Source organism: Suricata suricatta, chromosome 7, assembly GCF_006229205.1.
Source record: "Suricata suricatta isolate VVHF042 chromosome 7, meerkat_22Aug2017_6uvM2_HiC, whole genome shotgun sequence".
NCBI classification, from domain to species: Eukaryota; Metazoa; Chordata; class Mammalia; order Carnivora; family Herpestidae; genus Suricata; species Suricata suricatta.
Window position 1 is genome coordinate 40,235,350 of NC_043706.1, and position 22,025 is coordinate 40,257,374.

At 40.8% G+C, this 22,025-nt stretch overlaps 2 protein-coding genes across 4 annotated transcripts in view; one reads left to right on the forward strand and one right to left on the reverse strand.

Moving 5' to 3' along the window:
* Positions 1–21,025, reverse strand: part of XPO5 (exportin 5) — a 48,193-nt gene extending 27,168 nt beyond the window's left edge. Inside the window, exons 1-13 of one of the 2 annotated variants that reach the window (XM_029944108.1) lie at positions 20,733–21,025; positions 18,624–18,745; positions 17,632–17,704; positions 15,943–16,080; positions 15,622–15,804; positions 12,126–12,152; positions 11,559–11,744; positions 10,700–10,776; positions 6,655–6,754; positions 5,377–5,460; positions 4,535–4,660; positions 3,491–3,581; positions 1,971–2,099 (exon numbers count right to left, since the gene is read on the reverse strand). In XM_029944108.1, coding sequence (XP_029799968.1) covers positions 1,971–2,099; positions 3,491–3,581; positions 4,535–4,660; positions 5,377–5,460; positions 6,655–6,754; positions 10,700–10,776; positions 11,559–11,744; positions 12,126–12,152; positions 15,622–15,804; positions 15,943–16,080; positions 17,632–17,704; positions 18,624–18,745; positions 20,733–20,837 — 1,441 coding nt within the window. In that variant the 5' untranslated portion in view covers positions 20,838–21,025. The remainder of the gene's footprint in view (positions 1–1,970; positions 2,100–3,490; positions 3,582–4,534; positions 4,661–5,376; positions 5,461–6,654; positions 6,755–10,699; positions 10,777–11,558; positions 11,745–12,125; positions 12,153–15,621; positions 15,805–15,942; positions 16,081–17,631; positions 17,705–18,623; positions 18,746–20,732) is intronic. The other variant, XM_029944109.1, reaches the window with a different exon arrangement.
* A 96-nt stretch (positions 21,026–21,121) lies between these two features.
* The window catches only part of POLH (DNA polymerase eta), a 41,152-nt gene continuing 40,248 nt past the window's right edge, over positions 21,122–22,025 (forward strand). For both annotated transcript variants that reach the window (XM_029945553.1, XM_029945554.1), the window contains exon 1: positions 21,122–21,420. The gene's annotated coding sequence lies outside the window, so the exon portion shown is untranslated. The remainder of the gene's footprint in view (positions 21,421–22,025) is intronic.

Below are 22,025 nucleotides of genomic sequence, written 5' to 3' on the forward strand. Positions count from 1 at the left end.
CCCTCCCCCTCTCATGCTCTGTCTCTCTCTGTATCAAAAATAAATTAAAAACATTAAAAGAAATTAAAAAAAAAAAGAAAACCCTCTCACATGCATAAATGAAAGATTGCACACAAAGAACTCATCTTTTCAAGCTTCAATAGTAAATATTCTGCTACTATGTGTTAAATACTGCATGGTTTGCCCATGCTAAGATGAAACCACATCATGAATCAATTAGCAATTTGCATTTTCTTTCATTATCTACTCAAAGTCATGCCTACTGCACCTCTAAACATTTCATTAAATCCAATTATACAGCAAACACTCCCAAAATAAACTTAGATTGCATTGCAGTTTCACTTAACAGTATATAAAATGCTGTGTTGTGACAGGTATCAACTATCCATTAGATACTGAATCAATTTTTCTTAAGCACTACTAACTGCTTGCTTTTCTTGAAGCTAGATCATTCTGAAAATTTCCTGTTAGACCTATGAGTGCAAACATATGGTTTCTGTGAGAACAGGGTTTTAACACACTACTACTACTACTACTACTGCTACTACTACTGGATCACACAGGACAGACAGTGGGGTCTTAGACTAAGACCACTTAATTTCACAGTTGAAGGAATAGGGCAATAAAACCCCTCTCAGCCTGGGGGGGGGGGAAACCTGAAAGCAGAGAGGAGTTCTATGCTGCCTCCACCTCTAAAAATGAGTTGTCTCACCTCTGTGAGTCACATCTATAAAACCACTTTGAACACTGGATTAGAATATACATGTAAGCCCCAAAAACAGTGCCTCGTCAATCACAGGCAATTGAAATATATCAACGAATTTCTCCTTTCCTTGCCCTTTATCTTTGAAAACCTATAAAATTAAGATATTTGAGACCACAAAGAATCCTTCCAAAAAAACAACTAATACACGAAATGCTACTTCACATCCAGTAGCCTCATTGTAACTCCAAGAGCTATATCCAGAGAGCTGTGTCACCCTCCAAGTTCACAAGTATCAAAGCACATCACCCAAACAGCAGGGCACAGGCAAAAAGATTTATAAATTACTTTTCCCGCTTCCATTTACTAGCTTCATTTGGTGCAACATATTTGGCCTCCACAAACATTCAAGTTACTGATACCATGGGCCTTTAGAGTCAATTGTGAATATGGAAAACAGAATGTTAAATCCTGTGAATGTCAATTAACTAGTGCAGCTGGTAAATGATCATAAATATGGAGCCTTTTTAAAGAAGTATTGTCTATCTTTTCTTGTCTTATTAAATCTTGTCACATGTAGCATGCATTAACAAGACAACAGACAGATGATTTAGAGTATAGAGAAGTTACCCGGCTTATGCATTTGGTACAGAGCTGTTTTGGTTTTATATAAAACAGCATTTCCAAAGGCTTTGAGGTGGCTAATTGATATGCAAAGTCCCCGTACTGCCTCTATTACGCCTAAAAAGACATTCTTTTGAGTTTAGGAATGGTTCTATGCAAGAACTTGGTAGAAAAGCTCTTTAAAAAAATTTCTTTTTAATAGTTTATTTATTTTTGAGATGGAGTATGAGTAGGGGAAGGGCATGGAGAGAGAGGGAGACACAATCTGAAACATGCTACAGGCTCTGAGCTGTCGTCACAGAACCCAATGCAGGGTTTGAACCCATGAACCGTGAGATCATGATCCGAGCTGAAGTTGGCTGCTTAACCGACTGAGCCACCCAGGTGCCCCTAAAAAAGCTTTAAAAATTAGTTTAGACATGCAATTTTGTGCCTAAAGTGAAATAATACAACCAGCAATGTGTAATTGGTTGATTCTGTTAGAAAACAAAAGTGAAGACAAAACTGACAGGAACATGGTTTTACCCTATTTTTTAATACTACGAGCACGTTGTTCTAAATATGGCTAAGAAGGTTTATTTCCTATGTATATACAATACTGTACACAATACTTCACTAATGTTTAGAAATAAAAACATCTTACAGTTCATGGATCCAGTATCAACAGAAACGGAGAGCTGATACTTCAGCCACTCCCCGGCCATCTGGAAGCTAGTCTCTGGATCCAAACGACACGCTAACCTCATTACCTCTCCTTGCTGGGCCCGGGAGGCTGCCAAGAAAAGACATAAATCAATAACTGGCATATAACAGGTGCTTAGTTAATGTTCATTCATTTATCCATCCCAGGGGGAAAATGTTCAAAGAAACTCTGTTCTGCAGATTTGTGCTTTGAATGTAACAAATGTTCAATAAAGATGAACATATCCAGAAGTTTCCAAAAGTAAATTATCTCTGGAAGCTGCCCTACCAGCTCAATTCTCTTAAGAGGCAAACTAAAAGTGATCTTCCATTCCTGTTGGAATTAAAAGATCAGGTTGGTACAGATATAAAACAGTGTGGCTGCTGTGGAAAACAGCCTGGGAGTTCCTCAAAACGCTAATATAAAATTATTATATGACCAAATAATTCCCTTTCTAGGCACACACCTAAGAGAAATAAAAATATGTCCATCCACTCAAGAAAGTGTACACAAATGTTATAGCAGCATTATTTTATTTTATTTTTTGAAGTAAGTTCTATGCCCAACGTGGGGCTTGAACTCACAACCCCAAAATCAAGAGTCACATGCTCTACTGACTCAGCCAGCCAGACACCCCAACTGCAGCATTATTCTTAATAGCCAAGAGGTTGAAATGACTCAAATATCCATCGACTTATGTGGTATGCCCATACAATCAAATACTGGTGATACAAAGAAAACAAAGTATTGCTTATGCCACAACATAGGTCAATGTCAAAAATATAACCCTAAGAAAGCAGGCAGTTATGAAAGATAATATATTGTATAACCTGATCACATGAAATGTTCAGAATAAGTGAAATATAGAAATAGAGGATTACTGGTTGCCTGGAGCTGGGGGGGATGGGGGACTGGGAATGACTGACTGCTAATGGGCACAGGGTTTCTGGGCGTCATGAAAATGTCCTAAAATTGTGGCAACAGTTGCACAACTTTGAAAGTATAAAAAAACCACTGAACTGTATACTATAAATGGGTGAACTGTATGATAAACGAATTATAGCTCATAAGGCTGTTATTTAAAAAAATAAAAGAATGGTGTAGAACCAGCCAGGCTACAGAAAACCCAGAAGAGAATTAGGGTATTAGATAATCTATCTTTTTTAGAAGACCAGCAAAGTAAGATGGTATTTAATCCCAAGTATTAAAACAATCTGAGTGCCTCACATACTGTTACTATGTCTAAACATCGAAGCCCAAAGGTTGTATATGTGCACATGCGTGTAATGTGTGTGCAAGAGACTACTATACCCAGTGAGTACAATCCCAGTACTCTCTGCAGTGTGAAACTAGAGATTAAACAGGCTGCTGTCCAGATTTTGAGCCCTTTAATATAGAACCCAAGGGTCATGCACCATGATTCATAATACCAGACGCCATTCTTAGACCACTGGGAGAAATTCCAGGCCACTATCACTTACAGTTGAAGAAAGCATTGAAGTCTTCATCACTGTCAAAATCAAATCGAGAATATTCACAGCTAGGGCTGTCTGTTTTAGAAGGAAAGCCCATCTGCAGAGAGAAAGATAATTGGGGTAGGGGATAAAAACAGACCTATAGAAAGAGTCTGAAACTCTAGGAGCTCAAGCAGTTTTTAATTTAAGAAGTAAGGGTCTGGATAAGATCTTTTTAGATAAGTAGCTGCTTCTGGTCTACCCCACCATTTTACTCCTTGTCTACTGACAGCAGTAGAAAAGAGAACACTCATTTGATACCCTCCTCTAGATTCCTCAGGAAGAATTAAATTCTAGAATTTCCTTAGGGTGTCTGAGTATGACTGTCTCAAGACGAAGTGCTGATAGAGCATGCAATAAGCAAAAAAGAATCGAGAACTATGTGTCTCCTTAAGTGGTGACCCCTGGGAATAATCATGGGACTTTGCATGTTTCACTTGAATGGTAATGAAGACCACAGCAGAGAATTAGAGCAGGGTTCCATGTGCTAGTATATTCCTTAAGGAAATAAGAGGACACTTAAATAGGTCCCACTCTCTGATTTTACAAATCAAGATTATGTATCTGCCATCTGCAAGAGCCCTTAGCTGATTGCTAGGAATTCACAAGCACCTTTATGGAGGTGGTGAGCAATTAATTAGCTTCCACTCTCCCTCCTCCCTACTCACTTGCCTTCAGACCCTCACGGACCTTCAGAAACTATTACATATTGCTTCCTCTTGGAATCTTGACTCCACCCTGCCTGCTTTCAATCTCTGACCACTGCATGGTCATGGTCACTGCTCATCCAACTTCTTTCAAGCATCTAGCCCAATACTTACTATATAAGTGCTCCAAAATATGAAAAAGTAGGTATAATAGCCAGTTTGGACTGCTTTCTTCTTGGTGAACAAGAGAATGATGTGCCCAAGGAAGGGATCATGTGACCAAGACTGGGCTGTCACTTGGATGCCAATCTAAGTCTTATTGTGTGTATTCACCTACACTGCACATCTGATTCCCAACACATACCTTGACCAAGTTAGTCATAGATGCACGAAGATATTTTGGTATTATTGCTAACAGCAAAGGGTCACGGGATAGGATCTCATGACGGAAGAGGGCCCCCCAAGTCATCTGAGTTGAAGAGCGCAGAAACTAAAGGGAAAGAAAAAAAGAGAAACCTCAGTTTAAGGATCTGGATTTTATATAAATAAGATTATTACTTAGCCAAGCAATTACCAACAGTATTCTTTCATGGAAATAAATTTCTATATTTTGAAACTGGCCATGATGTACTGCATCAGTAGTGACTGACCACTAGAGACCACATACTCATGAGACAGACTATGGATCACGTGCACTTCCTGCAGTGTCAGCTGGGCTTTACTATTTTTTCTTTTAGGTAAGCTCTATGCCCAACATGAGACTCAACCCAGAGATCCAAGAGCTGCACACTCTAATGACTGAGCCAGTCAGGTGCCCGTCTACCACTTTCTTTAATGGCAAAAAAAGATACAGGAATCTCAGGGTTATATTACAAGGAAAACCTTAAATATGAGAAATTAATTTTATATAACACAATCAATTAGACTTCTGCACTTAAAACACCTTTAGGAGCAAATCACCTGGGACATAGCTCACATCTGAGAATTAGCAGAATATTACCTGAGGGGAAAAGCTGCTGACCTACATGGTGCAACGCTTGGCTCAGGAAGAAGACTCGATAATTCCTTAATGAAATGACACTACAGTTACTTCCTAGGGCCTTGAAAGTCACATTTTATACACAAGCTCCTAATTACTTCAGATCATAGTGCTTCATTTTGGTTTACTTAACTAAAACTTTGCAATGTTGCCTGCATAAAGTTTACCTGACTTGGGTGGGTTGTGAAAGCAAGAAAAGATTCCAGGTATTTTCCAAAGTTTGCTGGTGTCTCTACATCAGAATCCACACCCTGAGGGACAAAAAGACCAGTAATTAATGACACTGATGGGGGGGTGGAAGAGGACAGCGGGAAGAGTAACAAACATAGCTGATTCTTGAACACAGGGGTTGGGGGCCAAAAATTCACCTTTAACTTTTGAGTCCCCTAAAATTTAAGTACTAACAGCCTCCTGTAAACCAGGGCCTTATCGAGAACATAAACAGTTTATTAACACGTATATGTATATGTTTTATATACTGTGCTCTTATAATAAAGGAACCTAAAGAGGAAAAAAATCTTATGAAAATCGTAAGAAAGAGAAAATAGATCTAAAGAACTGCCCTGTATTTATCAAAAAATACCTGAGTATAAGTGGACCCATGAAGCTCAAACCTTGTTGTTCAAGGGGCAACTGTATACGACTTAAACCCTCACAAATTTCAGTTTTTAAAAGACTATATACTTCCTTGTGACCTACGGCATCAATTTGAGGGTTAAAAACAGAAAGGTGCTTCACTTCCCTAATCATCATTAAAACTCATTCTGTGGTCACTAAAGTGAAAAAGAGCATTCATTTCACAAATCACAAAAAGAAAAAAAAATCTATTATTGCTTCAGACCTGGTCTATTCACATCTCTGTGACCAAATCTATTAAATAACCACTTGATGGTATACATCTTATGCCTGAAGATCTGTCCTCTGTAACCATTCAAACCACCACAGAAACACCTAACATCAGATGCAAACATCTGTATCAATTGTCCTATCTCTCACCTTGTAAGACTTGAGTTCTTAAATGTTTCCCTAAAGGCAGGTATTTCTAAGTCAATCAGACTAATGTTTTCTTTTATGAGCAATAATATCCTTTAAAATAAGTTCTTTATTCAAATGCGTAATATTTGATAATCTAATAGGACCTTAAAGGGTAATGTGTTCAGCAAACTGATATTCCACAGGTACTAAAATTCACAAGAATGGCAATGTTGACTTTATGGAATAATAGTTGTGGATATTTCATGTTGACATTGGTAACTGACTTGTTAAAAGAAATTTACATCATTCAGACCCTATTACAAGATTTAACCTATAAAATCATACAAAATACCCTGTAGGGCAATGCTCCACAAGGCTAAGATTGATGGCATGTTTTACTCACTTCAAATATAACTTTCTAAATGCTCTACTCAAAGGGCCCTGAAACTTTCTAGAAAGTAAGGGCTCACCAGCAATGCACAGAGCTGACTGCCCAGAGCACATAAGACCTGACAGAGTCTCTTCAGGAAGACATAGTGCTTTTCTACCAAGCCTCCTCCATCAGCAGTCCTGCAAGACGAGAAAATAGTTGATTAGGTGCGCATCAAGAGAACCAAAAGGATTCCTACCAAATGCAGCTGTATGTGGTCTGTGCTTCAACATTCAAATTTCTGTTGATTATTAAAGTTAAAAAACAAAAACAAAAACAAAAACCCCAAAAAACCTCAACCCAAACACTGAAAGATCAATGAGGAACATGGTTCAATGCAATCTTATCCCTCAAAGAAGCACTCTAATTTTGCACATTATGTGGTCTTTGAGTATTTTGGGTTAACAAGATAAACTCTGAACATGACTGCATACAACAATGCATACACTTGTAGGCATGAAAAGCTGCACAGAAAGACATTTGTTGATACCCAGGGAGGACTTAAAGAGAGATCCCTAGGCAAAGCATGTAACAATTCCTTATACCACTGACAAAAATAAAAGGACTATAATCGAGAAAATGAAAAGACAAGCCACAGACTGGGAGAAAATATTTGCAAAAGACACATCTAATAAAGGACTGTTATCCAACATACACAATGAACTCTTAAAAACTCAACAATAAGAAAACAACCTGATTAAAAAATAGACCAAAGAGCTTAACAGACATCTCACCAAAGATATACAAATGACAAACATATGAAAAGATGCTCCACATCATATGTCATCAGGAAATTGCAAATTCAAACAAGATACCACTACACACCTATTCGAATGGCCAAAATCCAGACCACTGACAACACCAAATGCTGCCAAGGATGTGGAACAGGAACTCTCATTCATTGCTGGTGAGAATGCAAAATGGTACAGACACTTTGAAGACAATCTGAGTTTCTTACAAAATTAAGCATACTATTAACATATAGTCCAGCAATCACACTTCTTAGTATTTACCCAAAGAAACTGAAAACATGTTCATACAAAAACTAGCATGTTTATAACATGTTAAGCCTGGATGTTTACAGCAGCTTTGTTCTTAACTGCCAAAATTTGGAAGCAACCCAAATGTCTTTGGTAGGTGAATGAATAAACTGGTACATCCAGACAGTGGGGTATTATTTACTGCTAACAAGGAAGGAGCTAGCAAGCCATGAAAACACGTGGAAAAAACTCTAAATGCATGTTACTAACTGAAAGAAGTCAATTGGAAAAGGCTATATAATATATGATTCCAACGACGTGACATTCTATACAAGGCAAAATTATGGAGAAGGTAAAAAGATCAGTTGTTGCCAGGGATTGGGGTGGGAGAGGAGAGATGGACAGGTAGCACACAGAGAATTTCTGGGGTACTGAAAATAGTCTGTATGATACTGTAATGATGGTACATGTTACTAAACATTTGCTGAAACCCACAGAATGTACCCATAGGATGTACAACACCATGAGTGAACCCTAAAACTATGGACTCTGGGTGATCATAACGTATCAGTGTAGGCTCATCAATTGTAACAAACGCACCACACTGGTTGGGGATGTTGGTAATGGGGGAGGCTATGCATGTCTGAGGGCATGGGGTATACAAGAAATCTCTGTACCTTCATTGAATTTTGCTGTGAACCTGAAATTGCTCGAAAAAATGCCAGGGCTTTAAAAAAAAAAAAAGGCAATAGGGGTGCCTGAGTCAGTTGGTTGAGCATCCGACTTCAGCTCAGGTCATGATCTTGCGGTTTGTGGGTTCGAGCCCTGCGTTGGGCTCTGTGCTAATAGCTAGCTCAGAGCCTGGAGCCTGCTTCAGATTCTGTGTGTCCCTCTCTCTCTGCCCCTCCTCTGCTCATGATCTGTCTCTCACTGTCTTTCAAAAATAAACAAATGTTAAAAAAAATTTTTTTTAAAGGCAATAAAAACATAACCTTGTTATTTCTCCAAGTCATTTAGTTCAGATCTATAATCCCTTATCTACTGTTTCAGAATCAAGACAGCGCCTTAAAAATAATTGTAACTTATTTGGTGGCAAAACCTAACCTGAAATGATGCAGGGATGTTCACACTAATGAGAATAAAAACTAGTGTGGACAGCAGCCATGTTAGCTGTATCCTGGAGGCAGCAGAGTGTAACGTTAAAAGCGTGGGCCCTGAGGTTAAGCAAGACCTAGGCTTTAGTGACACTGAAGGGCAATATGGCATTATGGTTTTCAGTGCAGACTCTCGAGCCTGACTGCCTGGGTTTGAATCATATCTTTACTCCTCAGTATCAGTAAGTAACACAAATGGAGATGGGATACCTCAGTGTGAATGTCATGGTCTTTATGGAACTAAGAAATGGGCCTTGGAGCGGCGCCTGGGTGGCTCAGTTGGTCGAACATCTGACTTCAGCTCAGTTCATGATCTCGCAGTTTGTGGGTTTGAGCCCCGCATTGGTCTCTGTGCTGACAAGTCAGGGCCTAGAGCCTGCTTTGGATTCTGTGTCTCCTTCTCTCTCAGTCCCTCCTCCACTCATGCTGCCCCCCCCCCCAAAATAAAATAAACATTAAAAAAAAAAAGGTCTTGGAAACAGTAACTACAGTGGCCACCCAAAAGACCAGTTATGAGTTTAATGAAGAGAACACCTTAAAAACAGAGCTAGTCTCTAGAGGAAAGAAAGTCATCATAAAAGCTGTGTTGAAATGGACAGGAAGAGGGTGCCTGAGTGGCTCAGTGGGCTGAGCACCCAGCTTTAACTCAGGTCATGATCTCACAGTTTATGAGTTTGAGCCTTACATCAGGCTCATTGCTGTCCAGTGTGGAGTCTGCTACAGATCCTCTGTCCCCCTCCCCTCTCTGTCCTACTCTGGTTGCACTCTCTCTAAAATAAACATTAAAAAAGAAAAGGAAATTAAACAGACAATAAGAGATTTTAAGTAATACATGCGTGTCTAACTCGTATCTTTTCATTTGTTCCTGGGACTAAGAATATCAAAAAAACAAACAAAACAAAAACAAAAACAAAAAACAGGGACAGCCTGGGTGGCTCAGCCCATTAAGCGTCGACTTTGGTTATGATCTCATGATTTGTGGGTTCGGGCCCTGCACTGGGCTCTGTGCTGACAGCTCAGAACCTGGAGCCTGCTTCGGATTCTGCTTCCTTCTCTCTCTGCTACTCCTCTGCTCACTCTCTCTCTCTCTCTCTCAAAAATAAATAAATGTGAGGTGCCTGGGTGGCCCAGTTGGTTAAGCATCTGACTTCAGCTCAGGTCATGACCTTGTGGTCCATGTTAGGCTCTGTGCTGACAGCTCAGATCCTAGAGCCTGCTTCGGATTCTGTCTCCAACTCTCTCCGTCCTTTTCCCACTCATGTGCGTGCTCTCACTCTCTCTCCCAAGAAATAAATAAAAACCATTAAGATAAACAAACAAACAAAAAAGGATGTTGTGACAGCTGCACCTGTCTTTGTAATACAGTTCTACCTGCCTTTCTGGGTAAGGAACAGGTATCAGGAAATGCTAAAATATTTTCCAGAGCAATTAAAGAAAAGTAGGTAGAAGCCATTATTTTAAGACGCAGAATGTGTTTGCAGGTCTCATGCATACATTTCTCATCAAACACACTGTTCCCGCTGCTTCCAAGAGCCTCAGCACTTCCGGCATTGAGTTCTTTGAGCAAAAATGGAGGAGGAGCTTCTGGAGTTCTGCAGTTAAGGCAGGCCTGGGGCAGACTCTGGTCCAGAAGACCAGAGCATTCTCAGGCCTAGGCACCAATGCTACTAGGAGGCTTGGGGATCACCAGAAGCAGAAAGAATCAAGAAGATGAGCTATCTGGGAAGAATGGGAAAAACTGTGAAAGTGGCTGGGTGCAGAGCCAATGGCCACAACTTATTTGCAGCATAAAGTCTTTAAAAAAAATTAAGTCCCTTTAAGACTACCCAACTCCCTTATCAAAAACACTGTCAACTGACTGCCAACATTCAGATAGAAACTTCAGACTTACCTACACAAGATATAGAAATGGCAAAGAAATTAGAAGAGACATAGAAAAGTAGATACTCACTGTGCAGCAGAGAGTATATAATGCATAGCAACATCTCCAAATAAGACCATCAAGGGCTTCCGGTCTTCCAACTTGCCCTAGAACCAATTTTAGAAAACACAGGTAATACAAATTCTATTATTACAAGCCTCCAAGTACTAACATCTTCTATACCTATATAATCAAATACACTAACTCCACAATTTTTCAGTCCCAGGGCTAACTGAACACTAGAGAAAAGGCCAATTCTTTAAAATAAAATCTGGGTAACATCTCTATTTTTTTCTTTTGTTCTTTTTTTAAAGTAGGCTTCGCATCCAGCATGGAACCCAATGTGGGGCCTGAACCCATGACCCTGGGATGAAGACCTGAGCAGAGATCAAGAGTCGGATGCTTAACCGACTGAGTCACCCAGGCGCCCATGTAAGATTTCTATTTTTAAACATGACCAGCAATAATGCTGATGTGAAAACAAAGTAAATTACATCTGAAGGTAACACTCCGATGGAGAAAAGTTATCATGGTCCTATTTATTAGCCTAGACCAAAATAAAGCCAACCGTACCACCATCTAAGATTTTTTGATGTGACACCGAGTTTTAAATTTTAACATTACTTTTATCATGTTTCTTAAGAGCGAAGTGCCAAGATTCATAGCTGTTTCAAGAACAAAGTAGCCTGAAAAATCTCTGTATATGCTGCCAACAGATCCCTAAAATATCAGCAAATTCTTGTCCTAAGAGGTTGGACACAAGTAGCTAAGTTGATGTCAGGTAAAAATAAATCCCAAACTTTTCAACATCTTTTTGGCACAACATACAATTAAATACCTCCCCGCCCCCTGCTGAAGCTCTGAGGGGGAGTCTGAAGTGGTAACTTACTTTTCTGCTGACTGCAATGAGAAGACACTCAGCGGCTCCCAACTGAAGTTCCTGTTCATTCAGAAGCAGGCAGAGCATCTCTAAGAGCTTGCAGTTTTCAGCGGTGATATGGCTCATGGACACCCAGTCAATGTAGCCTGCTAGAGTATTCAGCGCTGCGACTCCTACCCGACAGTTTGCTTGGGCCTGCACGGAAAGAACTTCCGATCATGAAGTCCTCGCTAACAGACAAGGAGGCTCTGGTCATACCTGAACTCCTTCTATTTTCTAATTCTAAAAAGAAAGTGATTGAAAAAAAATGTACTCATGTAACAGCCACTCAAAGGTCTACTCATACACAACTACTTCTCAAACAACAGCATTCTCAAAGTCGGTCAATAAGACCATATTGCACATGTGGCCATTTCGTCTCCTTTGATGAATTGGAAATACTATAATTTTAACTCCCTTCTACCATAACTCAATGATCACATAAACCAAGGCTGAGGTTACCCTCCACTAGGTGTATGCATCTCTGTACCTGAAAGCCTCAAAGAAGTCTCCTTCCAACTCCACAAGAGCTCTTACCTTTGATTCCTGAGAATTATCTGTCTTCTGAAAGAAAAGAAGTATAAGGATCCAATGTTTTTAATAAGCAAAAAGCTATGTAAAAGTTTCCACCCACCTAATAAAGTCCCTTGAATAATGATTTTTTAAATACAGACTCAACTTTTAACCTTGGAAAAGAATACAACTTTACGAAGAACATATAGCTGATGTTCCCCCTAAGAAGGTAAGGTTATTTTAATTTTAGCAATATGACAAAAAGTTAATACGTAAAGAGGTTACACAAATTTGTTCCAACATTAAGCCCACAAAGATAGTTTCAAAGCACACAGTTTACCAAAACAGATAAACATAATAAGGCTCAACAAACAGTACTGATGATGAAAGAAATCTAGTTTAAAACAAAGCATGAGCATTTTTCCACATTCAAATAAAAACAAATAATACCTAGCAAAAGTATATTGAAATGATAGAATGTAAATGGAAAAAAAAAAGGAAATAAAATTAAATGAATATAAGTTATGACCAGGTATATTGGCTCTAACTACAAATCACACACACAAAAATACTACATGCTAGACAAAAATAACGTCTGTTCAGTAAATGTACAATTATAGCTGATTTTTACCTTTATATATCAAATTCCATAAACATTACATAATGCTTATAATTTATGCATACAAAATTATTTTCCCAAAAAACTTCTGAAGTTAAAGGACAAGTATTAAACCTTCATCAGTGATCAAGTAGAGGTGTTAATGGATGGAGAGGGATAGAGCTCTCTTACCAGCATCTACTGATGCTGCCAAAGAAGGAAAAGGAATCTGAGCAACAACAGCCAAGTCCAATCATTCCTCTCTAACAACTTTTCACTCCCACTCTGATCCTCTATGCTCCCCTCAGACCAGTTCAGGGCCCAGGTCATGGGCCAGGGAGAGTGAGCCTACTCATCTGATCATTGTTTACCATTCAACCAACTGCCTAACTGGGAAGGTGAAGGGATGGAAGGAGAGAAGAGATGGAAGAAGGAATGCAACTTCTTGAGCCAAAGAAGTTGTTCCAGCTACAAAAGATGGCTCTTGGGTGTGCTCTGGTCCTGGACGCAAGAGGCAGTCTGGTTTAACAGATGGAGGGAACTGAAACTGAGGCTAAAGAACACCACAGTGTATGTGCTCCCCTTCTCCTACAGATTAGATCTCCTAAGGAAAAATGAAAAGAATACTTCCTTCACTCTCAATATAAGTTTCTAAATGCAAATATTTCCCTGACAATTTTTGAAAAATCTTGGGGAGGTATTTTGGGGGAAACAGGCCATTCCAGTATAAAGAATGGGACTTGAATTCCACCACAACCATTTATTAGGGGAATCTTCCAATAATTATTCTCTGAACCTCCTTCTATAAAATAGAGACTATACTTTCTAACTTCTCAGGGTTGTTTTGAGGATTAAATAATACATAAAGTGCAAACAAGTATATAGCCTATATACAAGTATATAGCCCACCCCAACAGCTCACAGTACGTTCTCATCATTTGTGTTAGAATCTACCATTTCTCTAAAACTAGAATGAAGGGGCTCCTGGGTAGCTCAGTTGGTCAAGCTTCCGACTCTTGGTTTCGGCTCAGGGTACAATCCTGGGTTGTGGGAAGGAGCCCCACATTGGGCTCTGTGCTCACAGCACAGAACCTGCTTGGGATTCTCTCTTTCCCTGCCCCTCCCCCATGTGCATTCTCTCTCTCTCAAAATAAATAAAACTTAAAAAAAAAAAAGAAAAATAGAATGAGGGGAGCCTGGGCGGCTCAGCTGGTTGAGCATCAGACTTCGGCTCAGAGCCTGGAGTCTGTGTTGGATTCTGTGTCTCCCTCTCTCACTGCCCCTCCCCTGCTCACGCTCTCTCAAAAATAAAAAAAATAAAAAAATAAATCATCAGGATTATAAAAAATAACTAATTTTAATTAATCCTATTTTGTGAAATAAACACATACAAGAATTCTAGATCAGGGTTCCACCTCCATACTTTGGCATGTCGGGTTGGAAGTTTTTACTGTGAGGCACAATTCCATGCATTATAAAACGTTTAGCAGTATTCTTGGCTTCTACCCACTAGATCCCAGTAGCAACCCTTAGTTGTGGGGGGGGGCAAAACAGTCCTTTGCTGAGAATTACTGTACTACATTAATTTTTACATGGTTGGAAAGATAGTATCTAGCTTGCCCTTTCTGGAGAAGAAATACCTTATCAGGAAGAATACAACACAGGAATTTCCCACTTTTAAAAATTTTGTGTTATGCCACTTGGTTAACCTAAGACCCACATTAGTACCTGTTTTCTCTAACTGAAAGAAACCCCAAGAGGATTTTTTGCTTTAACAAAGTGAAAATAGCTTTCGACCTTGTTTCCCAGCAAGCCCTTCTAAGGCACCACTAAGTTCCTTCCCCAGGAAGGGCCATCAGCATCTCAGTCAAGCAGCTACAGCTTTAGACTGTGAGCATCTCTGCTTTATCATGATTTATTTTGTGCATCTGTTAGGAAGATGTGTCCTAAGGTGTCAGAAAAGCCAAAGAGAGGTGTTGTTTTTGTTTTGTTTTGTTTTTTGGTATGGGAATGCTCAAAAAAGTTTCCATATAAACTAATGGTAATTTCTTTATACTATGGCATTTGGGCTTACAACAGGTTTCAAAGGGACCTCTTCTTTCAGGTAGTGGAGGAAACCTGTACCAAGAATCATGTAGTAAAGAGGAATAAAATCCAGCAGTTTCCATTACAAAAGAGACCAGGACTAAATGGGGAAATCTGGAAATCTGGGCTTTAAGTATTTTAAATGATAAGAATTAATAATTTTTTATACTGGTTTAAGGATTTTCTGGGTGCGTCTGACTGGCTCAATCGGTTAGGTGTCCTACTTCATTCAGCTCAGGACATGATCTCACCATTCATGGGTTCGAGCCCCGCATCAGTCTCTGTGCTGACAGCTGAGAGCCTGGAGCCTGCTTCAGATTCTATGTCTCTCCCTCTCTCTGCCACTCCCTCGCTCATACTCTGTCCCTCTGTCTCTCAAAAATAAACTTGAAAAAAAATTTTTTTTCTTACTATTTTTTAAACAGATAATGGAAACTGACTGACTTGAGTTTCCTGGAAAATTAGTTCCAGTTTTTCCTGTCATCTGTTTCTCTTTTGATGGTTTCTTTCACTGAACTAGACACCCGAATTCCTTGCTGATGGATTATTTTAATTTAGAAAAACAAACAAAACCCCACTCATATTAGAGAATAGAACTTGGGGTGCCTGTATGGCTCAGTCAGTTAAGTGTCTGACTCTTGGTTTTGGCTCAGGTCATGATCTCAATGGTTTGTGAGAATGAGCCCTGTGTCAGACTCTGTGCTGACACCATGGAGCCTGCTTTGGATTCTCTCTCTGCCCCTTCCCCCTTCACACACCCTCTTCCCACCCCTCTAAAAATAAGTAAATAAACATTTAAAAGAAAATAGAACTTTTGGGAGGTGAGGCATCCCTTACCACTTGTCGGTACTTGTTTACATTTTCTTGAAGCGTGTTAAGTAGAAAACTGAATATTCTTTCCATGTTCTGGGTTAATGTTTGTTGGATATCCCTTCTTCTTTGAGGGGGGAGGGTCTGAAAGGTCACTACGTCCTCTGCCAGTCGTAAAAGGATGAACATCACTAATTCTGTCTGTGTTTCCTATACCAAAGAAATAAACTAATTAAACTGAAACATCATTTTCACTATGGGTGTGCCCAAAGACTCTTTTCTGTTAACAAAACAAACTCCAGAAGAGGCCCCCGAAATAAACTGAATTGATACAGCTACATTTCATACCCCTTGTTTAGAAAGCGTATCCAATTCTATTAGCATATCAGGCCAGTGCTGTGGCCACTCCCGCTTGATCATTTCTACTACAATTCGAGACAAAACATCTTTAATATGGTTCTCCTCTTCCAAAATGTCCAGTGTTCCCTGAAAAAAAATAAGAGACTGTAAGAGGTCTGCAAGACTGAATTTAAAAAAACACAAAAAACCAAACCACTGGAGCTGTGAAAGTATACAGAACTCATTAGGAGGCTTGCTTTTAAACTAAATAAATAATAAAACCTGCTCTCCAGGTCTGAGTCACCTGTCCTGCATTCTCACAAATCATTTTCCCCACTTAAAACTTAAGTGAGAGTTGCATCAGCTAATAATACACCTGTCATACAGTGCAAGGAAGACGTTATTGTTCTCCTTTACAAACTGAAGAGCTTCTCATATTGACTTTCATTTTGTAAGAGCGCCAAAGTGGAAGAGTACAAAAATGAGGACACTAAGAAGTTGATAAAATGGGAGAGTTAAGAGAAGCAGCTGAACATTTTACTGGAAGTTCTAGCATTATAAGACACAGAAAAACTATTCCTAGGAGTTTCTTCCTCTTAAGCTTGCTACTGAGGGGCGCCTGGGTGGCTTAGTCAGGTTAAGTGTCCCACTCTTGATTTTGGCTCAAGTCATGATCTCACACTTTCATGGGTCAGGTTCTATGCTGAGCATGGAGTCTGCTTAAGATTCTCTCCCTCCCTCTCCCTCTGCCCCCTCCCCTGCATACGCCTGTGTGCATTTTCTCTCAATAAATGAATACTAAATAAAATAAAGTTTGATATAAAAATTAATGAATTAGGATTCCTATCAAGTTTCCTAAGAACTAGCAAAATACAAATCCTAGGTTGATTAATAATTCTGTAGGGATTTTTAAAAATAAAAGTTTTATATTTTATTAGAGAGAGTGAGTACACATACACATGTGTATGTGGGAGAGAGGCAAAGGGGGAAGAGAAGGGGAGGGAGAGAGAGGGGGAGAGATGGAGGGAGAGATGGAAGGAGAGAGGGAGGGAGATAATTTTAAGCAGGCTCCACGCTCAGAGCAGAGCCCGATGTGGCGTTCCATCCCACTACTCTGTGATCATGACTTGAGCCAAAATCAAGAGTTGGATGCTCAACCAACTAAGCCATCCAGCAACCTTGAAGGAAATTCTTTTTTTTTCTCTTTAAGATTTTAAGATAATCTCTATACCCAACATGGGACTCGAATTCACAGCCCCAAGATCAAGAGTCACATCTACCAACTGAGCCAGCCAGGTGCCCAGGAATAAAAGGACTTGATTTTGGAGATTAAATGATGAGAATTCAACTTTTCATGCCATTTGTATTAAAAAAAAAAAAAAAAAGCTATGGGTTTTAAGCATGTTTAAAGTCTTATTCTAACTCCTGACACAAATTCACTCTGCAGATTTTATATTGGCAGAATCAGACAGTAGTCCAGTTTGGAATGAAAGGAAACAAATAGCAAAGTACAATCTAATTTAGAACTAAGAATCTGGTTCATTTGCTGCAAATGTTTAATCTCCTCTGCCCTGTCAAAGCACGCTGTTTGACCTATGTAGAACTAGTGAATTTTTACGTAAATGCTACCTTAAAGAAGTCACACTTAGTCTATAAACTACCTTTGAAACACAAGTCATCCAACCAACCATTTCTTACATTTGCAATCAGCTCCATGACACTGTTCTTCAGATAGACTTTCTCCAACCGAGACATGCTGTTCCACCGAAACCTGGCCACCAAAATGCAGGTCAAGAGAACCACATTAGAAGTCTTCTCTTCTCAAGACACTAGCTCTGATTGTGTTATATTATGCTAGTGATTTCACTAAGAAACTATACGTTTGATTTTGTACCCTTCAAAGAATGGACAAGAACAGTCCGTATCTAACCAAAATGCTAACAGAAAAATTCTTGGGAAAGAGTTCTATATAGTGGTCCACTAACTGATATTCACACAAGGTTTGTGCACAGATTAGCCCTCCCCCCACTTTGATTTTACTGACAGGTCAAAAGCAAATACACACCTGGGACAATTGTAACAAATGCACTCATTCTTCAGAAAATACAATGTTGATACCACTACCTAACCCCCTTTTTTTGGTGCTGGTTCAGGAAGTTATAGTACAATCCCACAAAAACTGTGGCAAAGTCTTAAATTCTGATTCTTATGATAGACATGGGGGACAGGGGACTCAAGTTAGGAAGGGTTTTCAGTTTTTGTCATATAATCCTCCTTTGGATTTGCCATTCAGAGAAGGAACACACTCAAACTTAAAAAAAAAAATTAAAAGCACAGTGACTAATCAGGGATGTAATTACCTACACACTGTATTTTTCCAAAAAAGACCTTGAGGTCTGTTGGCACACAACAGGAGCTCAATAAATGCTGGCAGAACTAGCCAGCATCTGTAGAATGCTTAGTATGTACCATGTATTTAACATGGATGAAGAAACTGAGGAAGAGGAAGGTTAAATCCTGAATGAGAGCGCTCATGGGGCTGTGATAATCTCTTGGGAGAATATTCCTTTCTTTCTCTTCTTCTTCATGGTGATTGTTTTTTCCTACTTACCTAAAGAGTAGCTCTATATTATAAGAAATAAAAATATGCTCTCCCAAGACCTCGGTGGTACCATGTAAAAGCTCCTTACTTGACAACATGTTCCAGGATCTGAAGGCCAAAATGTCTGACGATGGCAATTTGTGTTTTCTCGGCCAACCTCAAGCCACAGGGGACACAGATAGGGCACTTTTCTTTAAACTCTTCACAGAACTGAAACAAGAAAAGTTAGTATTTCCCTTATGAGCCAAGAAAAAGTGGAGATTAAAAAAAAAAAAACACAAAAAAAAAACACTTCATCTTAAGAAATTTCAGGGGCGCCTGGGTGGCTCGGTTGGTTGAGCATCCAACGCTTGATTTTAGCTTGGGCCATGATCTCACAGTTCCTGAGTTCGAGCTCCACATCAGGCTCTGTGCTGACAGCTCGGAGCCTGCTTGGGATTCTGTCTCTCTCTCTCTCTCTCTCTGCTTTCCTCTGCTCAAGCACTCTCTGTCTCAAAATAAGCCTTAAATTTTTTTTTAAATAAAGTTTCTCTTTTTTATGTTTATTTAGAGAAAGCGAGAACACCCAGAGAGGGTGGAGAAGGCAGAGAGAGAATATCCACCGAGGGTGGAAAAGGGCAGAGAGAGAGAGGGAGAGAATTCCTAGCAGGTTCTGAGCTATCAGCACAGAGCCTGATGTGGGGACTTCAGCTCACAAGCTGTGCTGACAGCTCAGAGCCTTGGAGCCTGCTTCAGATTCTGTGGCTCCCTTTCTCTCTGCCCCTCCCCCACTGGCAGTGTCTTTCTCTCTGAAAAATAAACATTAATTTTTTTCCCAATAAATAAAAACTGGGGCGCCTGGGTGGCTCAGTCAGTTAAATGTCCAATTTTGGCTCAGGTCATGATCTCATAGTTTGTGGGTATGAGCCCCGCATCAGGCTCTGGGCTGGCAGCTCGGAGCCTGGAGCCTGCTTCCAATTCTGTGTGTCCCTCTCTCTTTCTGCCCCTTCCCTGCTCATAATCTGTCTCTCTCTATCAAAAAGAAATAAAAATGTTAAAAATTTTTTAAAATAAGAATAAAAAAATAAAAACTTTAGGTGGGGGAAGGAATAAAGCAAATACGAAAAACTGTAACTCTTGAATTTAGATGAGGAGTACATACAAGATCACTGTAGTATTAGTCCCTTTACTTTTGTGTTTATTTGTAATATTTCGTAGCAAAAAAACAAACAGAACTCAATTGTTTGATTCTAAATCCTGTGATTTGATTCTAAAACCTTTATGTTTTTTAAAAAGTAAAGTTTTTCCCAAGTGATCTTCACTCTACAAAGTCACATCATTTAAAATATACACAGCACTTAACTGAAATTAATGAAAACTTAAGAAAAAAATATATACCAGGCACAAGTGTTTTTCCTAATGATCATTTCTCACATCCCACATTAAATGGTGTGATGCGCAAGTAAGCTTGCAAGTCATTAGCATCCCAATTTATATTAGCATTCCCAAACTGCAACACGAGAATAAGACCCAGGAGCTGAGCATCCGGACTCAAGAAAACTACTTTCAGGAAACCAAAGCGCCCTTGTTAAAATGCAAAGTAAGTGGTAGAAGTTCATCTTTGCGCAAAATAGCCCGAGAATAGAACACACCAAAAGAACATGGGTGGAGGGTGTGTGAGAATTAGCCCAGAAATCCCCGAGACACAGAAGATTAGTAAGAGGAATAAGTAGAGTGGCACTAGGGGGACTGAAGCTCAGCTAGGATGGGTCAGGAGGGTTCAAAAAAATGTCTGATGGTGGGAAGACCATAAAGAATGTAGCTGGTGTTGGGGACGGGACGGGCACGTGCGCCACGGGAAAGCTAGGGGACGTGGAGTTTAGGGCAATAATAAAATAGAAGCATGTGGCTATAGTGCGGGCAGGAGTGAAGAGACGTAGGGAAAGGAGAGGAGAGGGCAGTGGAAAGTGGTGGTGTGATGAGAAATCAGCAAGGAACCGGAGGGTCCCGAGAGAAGCGCAGACGAGGCTAGCAGAGAAAGCCAGGAGTTAGAAGACGCGCGGAGGGCGGGGTGGGGGAAGGCAAAGGCTCCCTGCGGTTGGGGTGGGAGGTCCAGGGGCTGCGTGGGAGGGGAACGGGTAGGGTTTGGGGCCGTGCGGGGGCCGCTGGAGCTGGGGCAGGGTCTTGGGGCAGGCCCGGGGCGCCAGACTCGGTCTACCTTGAGGGCTTCCAGGCGATAGCGCTGGGTGGAGCTGGGGTCCATCATGACCGTCACCGCTTTCACCAGCTGCTCGCACAGCGCGTTCACTTGATCCATCGCCATGGCTGGTGCTACGCGCCGCGAGCGCGCACCACGGCCGTCCCAGGAGCACGAGGCACCGACGGGCTCCCTTCACGGGACCACACGCTTGTACCGGGCCGCGGCGGGCTGGGGGGTGGGGAGCCGGAGGAGGAGCGAGAGGGGCAGAAGCTCCAGCCTGGAAGGAGCGGGGGCTGCGCACGCGCCCTACCCGCCACTGCGCATGCGCCTGCGGAAGTGGCGGCCCCCTGTGACTGTTGCTCCTTGGTGGGCGGAGCGGGGGGCGGAAGGGCAACAGTGCGCAGGCGCCTCAACGGCTGTTTTGCGGCGCGCGCGCTGTACAATCTGTGTTCCAAGCACTGGCTACTGAAAATGCAAACCCTGGCTAGGTCCGCCCGGTAGTGCAGACGGCTACCCCCTGGCCAGGGTCGTCTGTGACCCGTAGTCCGTTTCTCCATCATCACCGGGAGTAAATCTCTGCAAACCGACTGGTCCGCTTCCGGAGAGGGGGCAGATGTCCAGGACTCCATCTTTCTTCCAGTGGACCCCGAGCCCAAGCATCTTCGGCATCCGTGATTGGCAGTTTTTCCTGGTGCTTGCCACATTGGTAAGAGAATTGAGAACCGTTCGGTATCGCCGTTTTCAGACTTTTCATGTTTTGGCTGTTAATTTTATGCTATAGTAGTGGCTGGTGAGGACGTTGGCTCGAAACTCTCGTGAAACAAATCCATACTTACTGAGACATAAAGGCCCTGGTATGGCCTCTAAGAGGATTTTGTGTGTGTCTGGGGGATAATAGTATCTTCGCTAGCTCTTCAATCTCCTTCACTTGCGCTCATTTTCCTTAGATGTGTTATCGCCTGATCGGCACCAAATCTCAAATCGAGATACTTGAAGATCAATAATTGAAATTGTCGAAGGCTTGCGCAGCTTGAATCATTTGAAATGCTACATATAAGACTTCAGAATAGTGTAATCCTTATTCGGAAAGGGGAGTTTTGGGCAGCGAGTGTGTTTTCATTTTCTATCTTTGAAAAAGCCTTTCTTTCTCCAGCATAATGTATAAACTTGAAAACTTCAGCAGCGGTTAAAGTTTGCATATGAGGTTTGGTGTGGTTTTTTTTCGCCTCAGGTAAAATGTTTGCTGGACTTAAATCACTGCTTCCTATTCTTACTCCATTTCTGCTATTTGTATCTAGCATGGTACTTCCC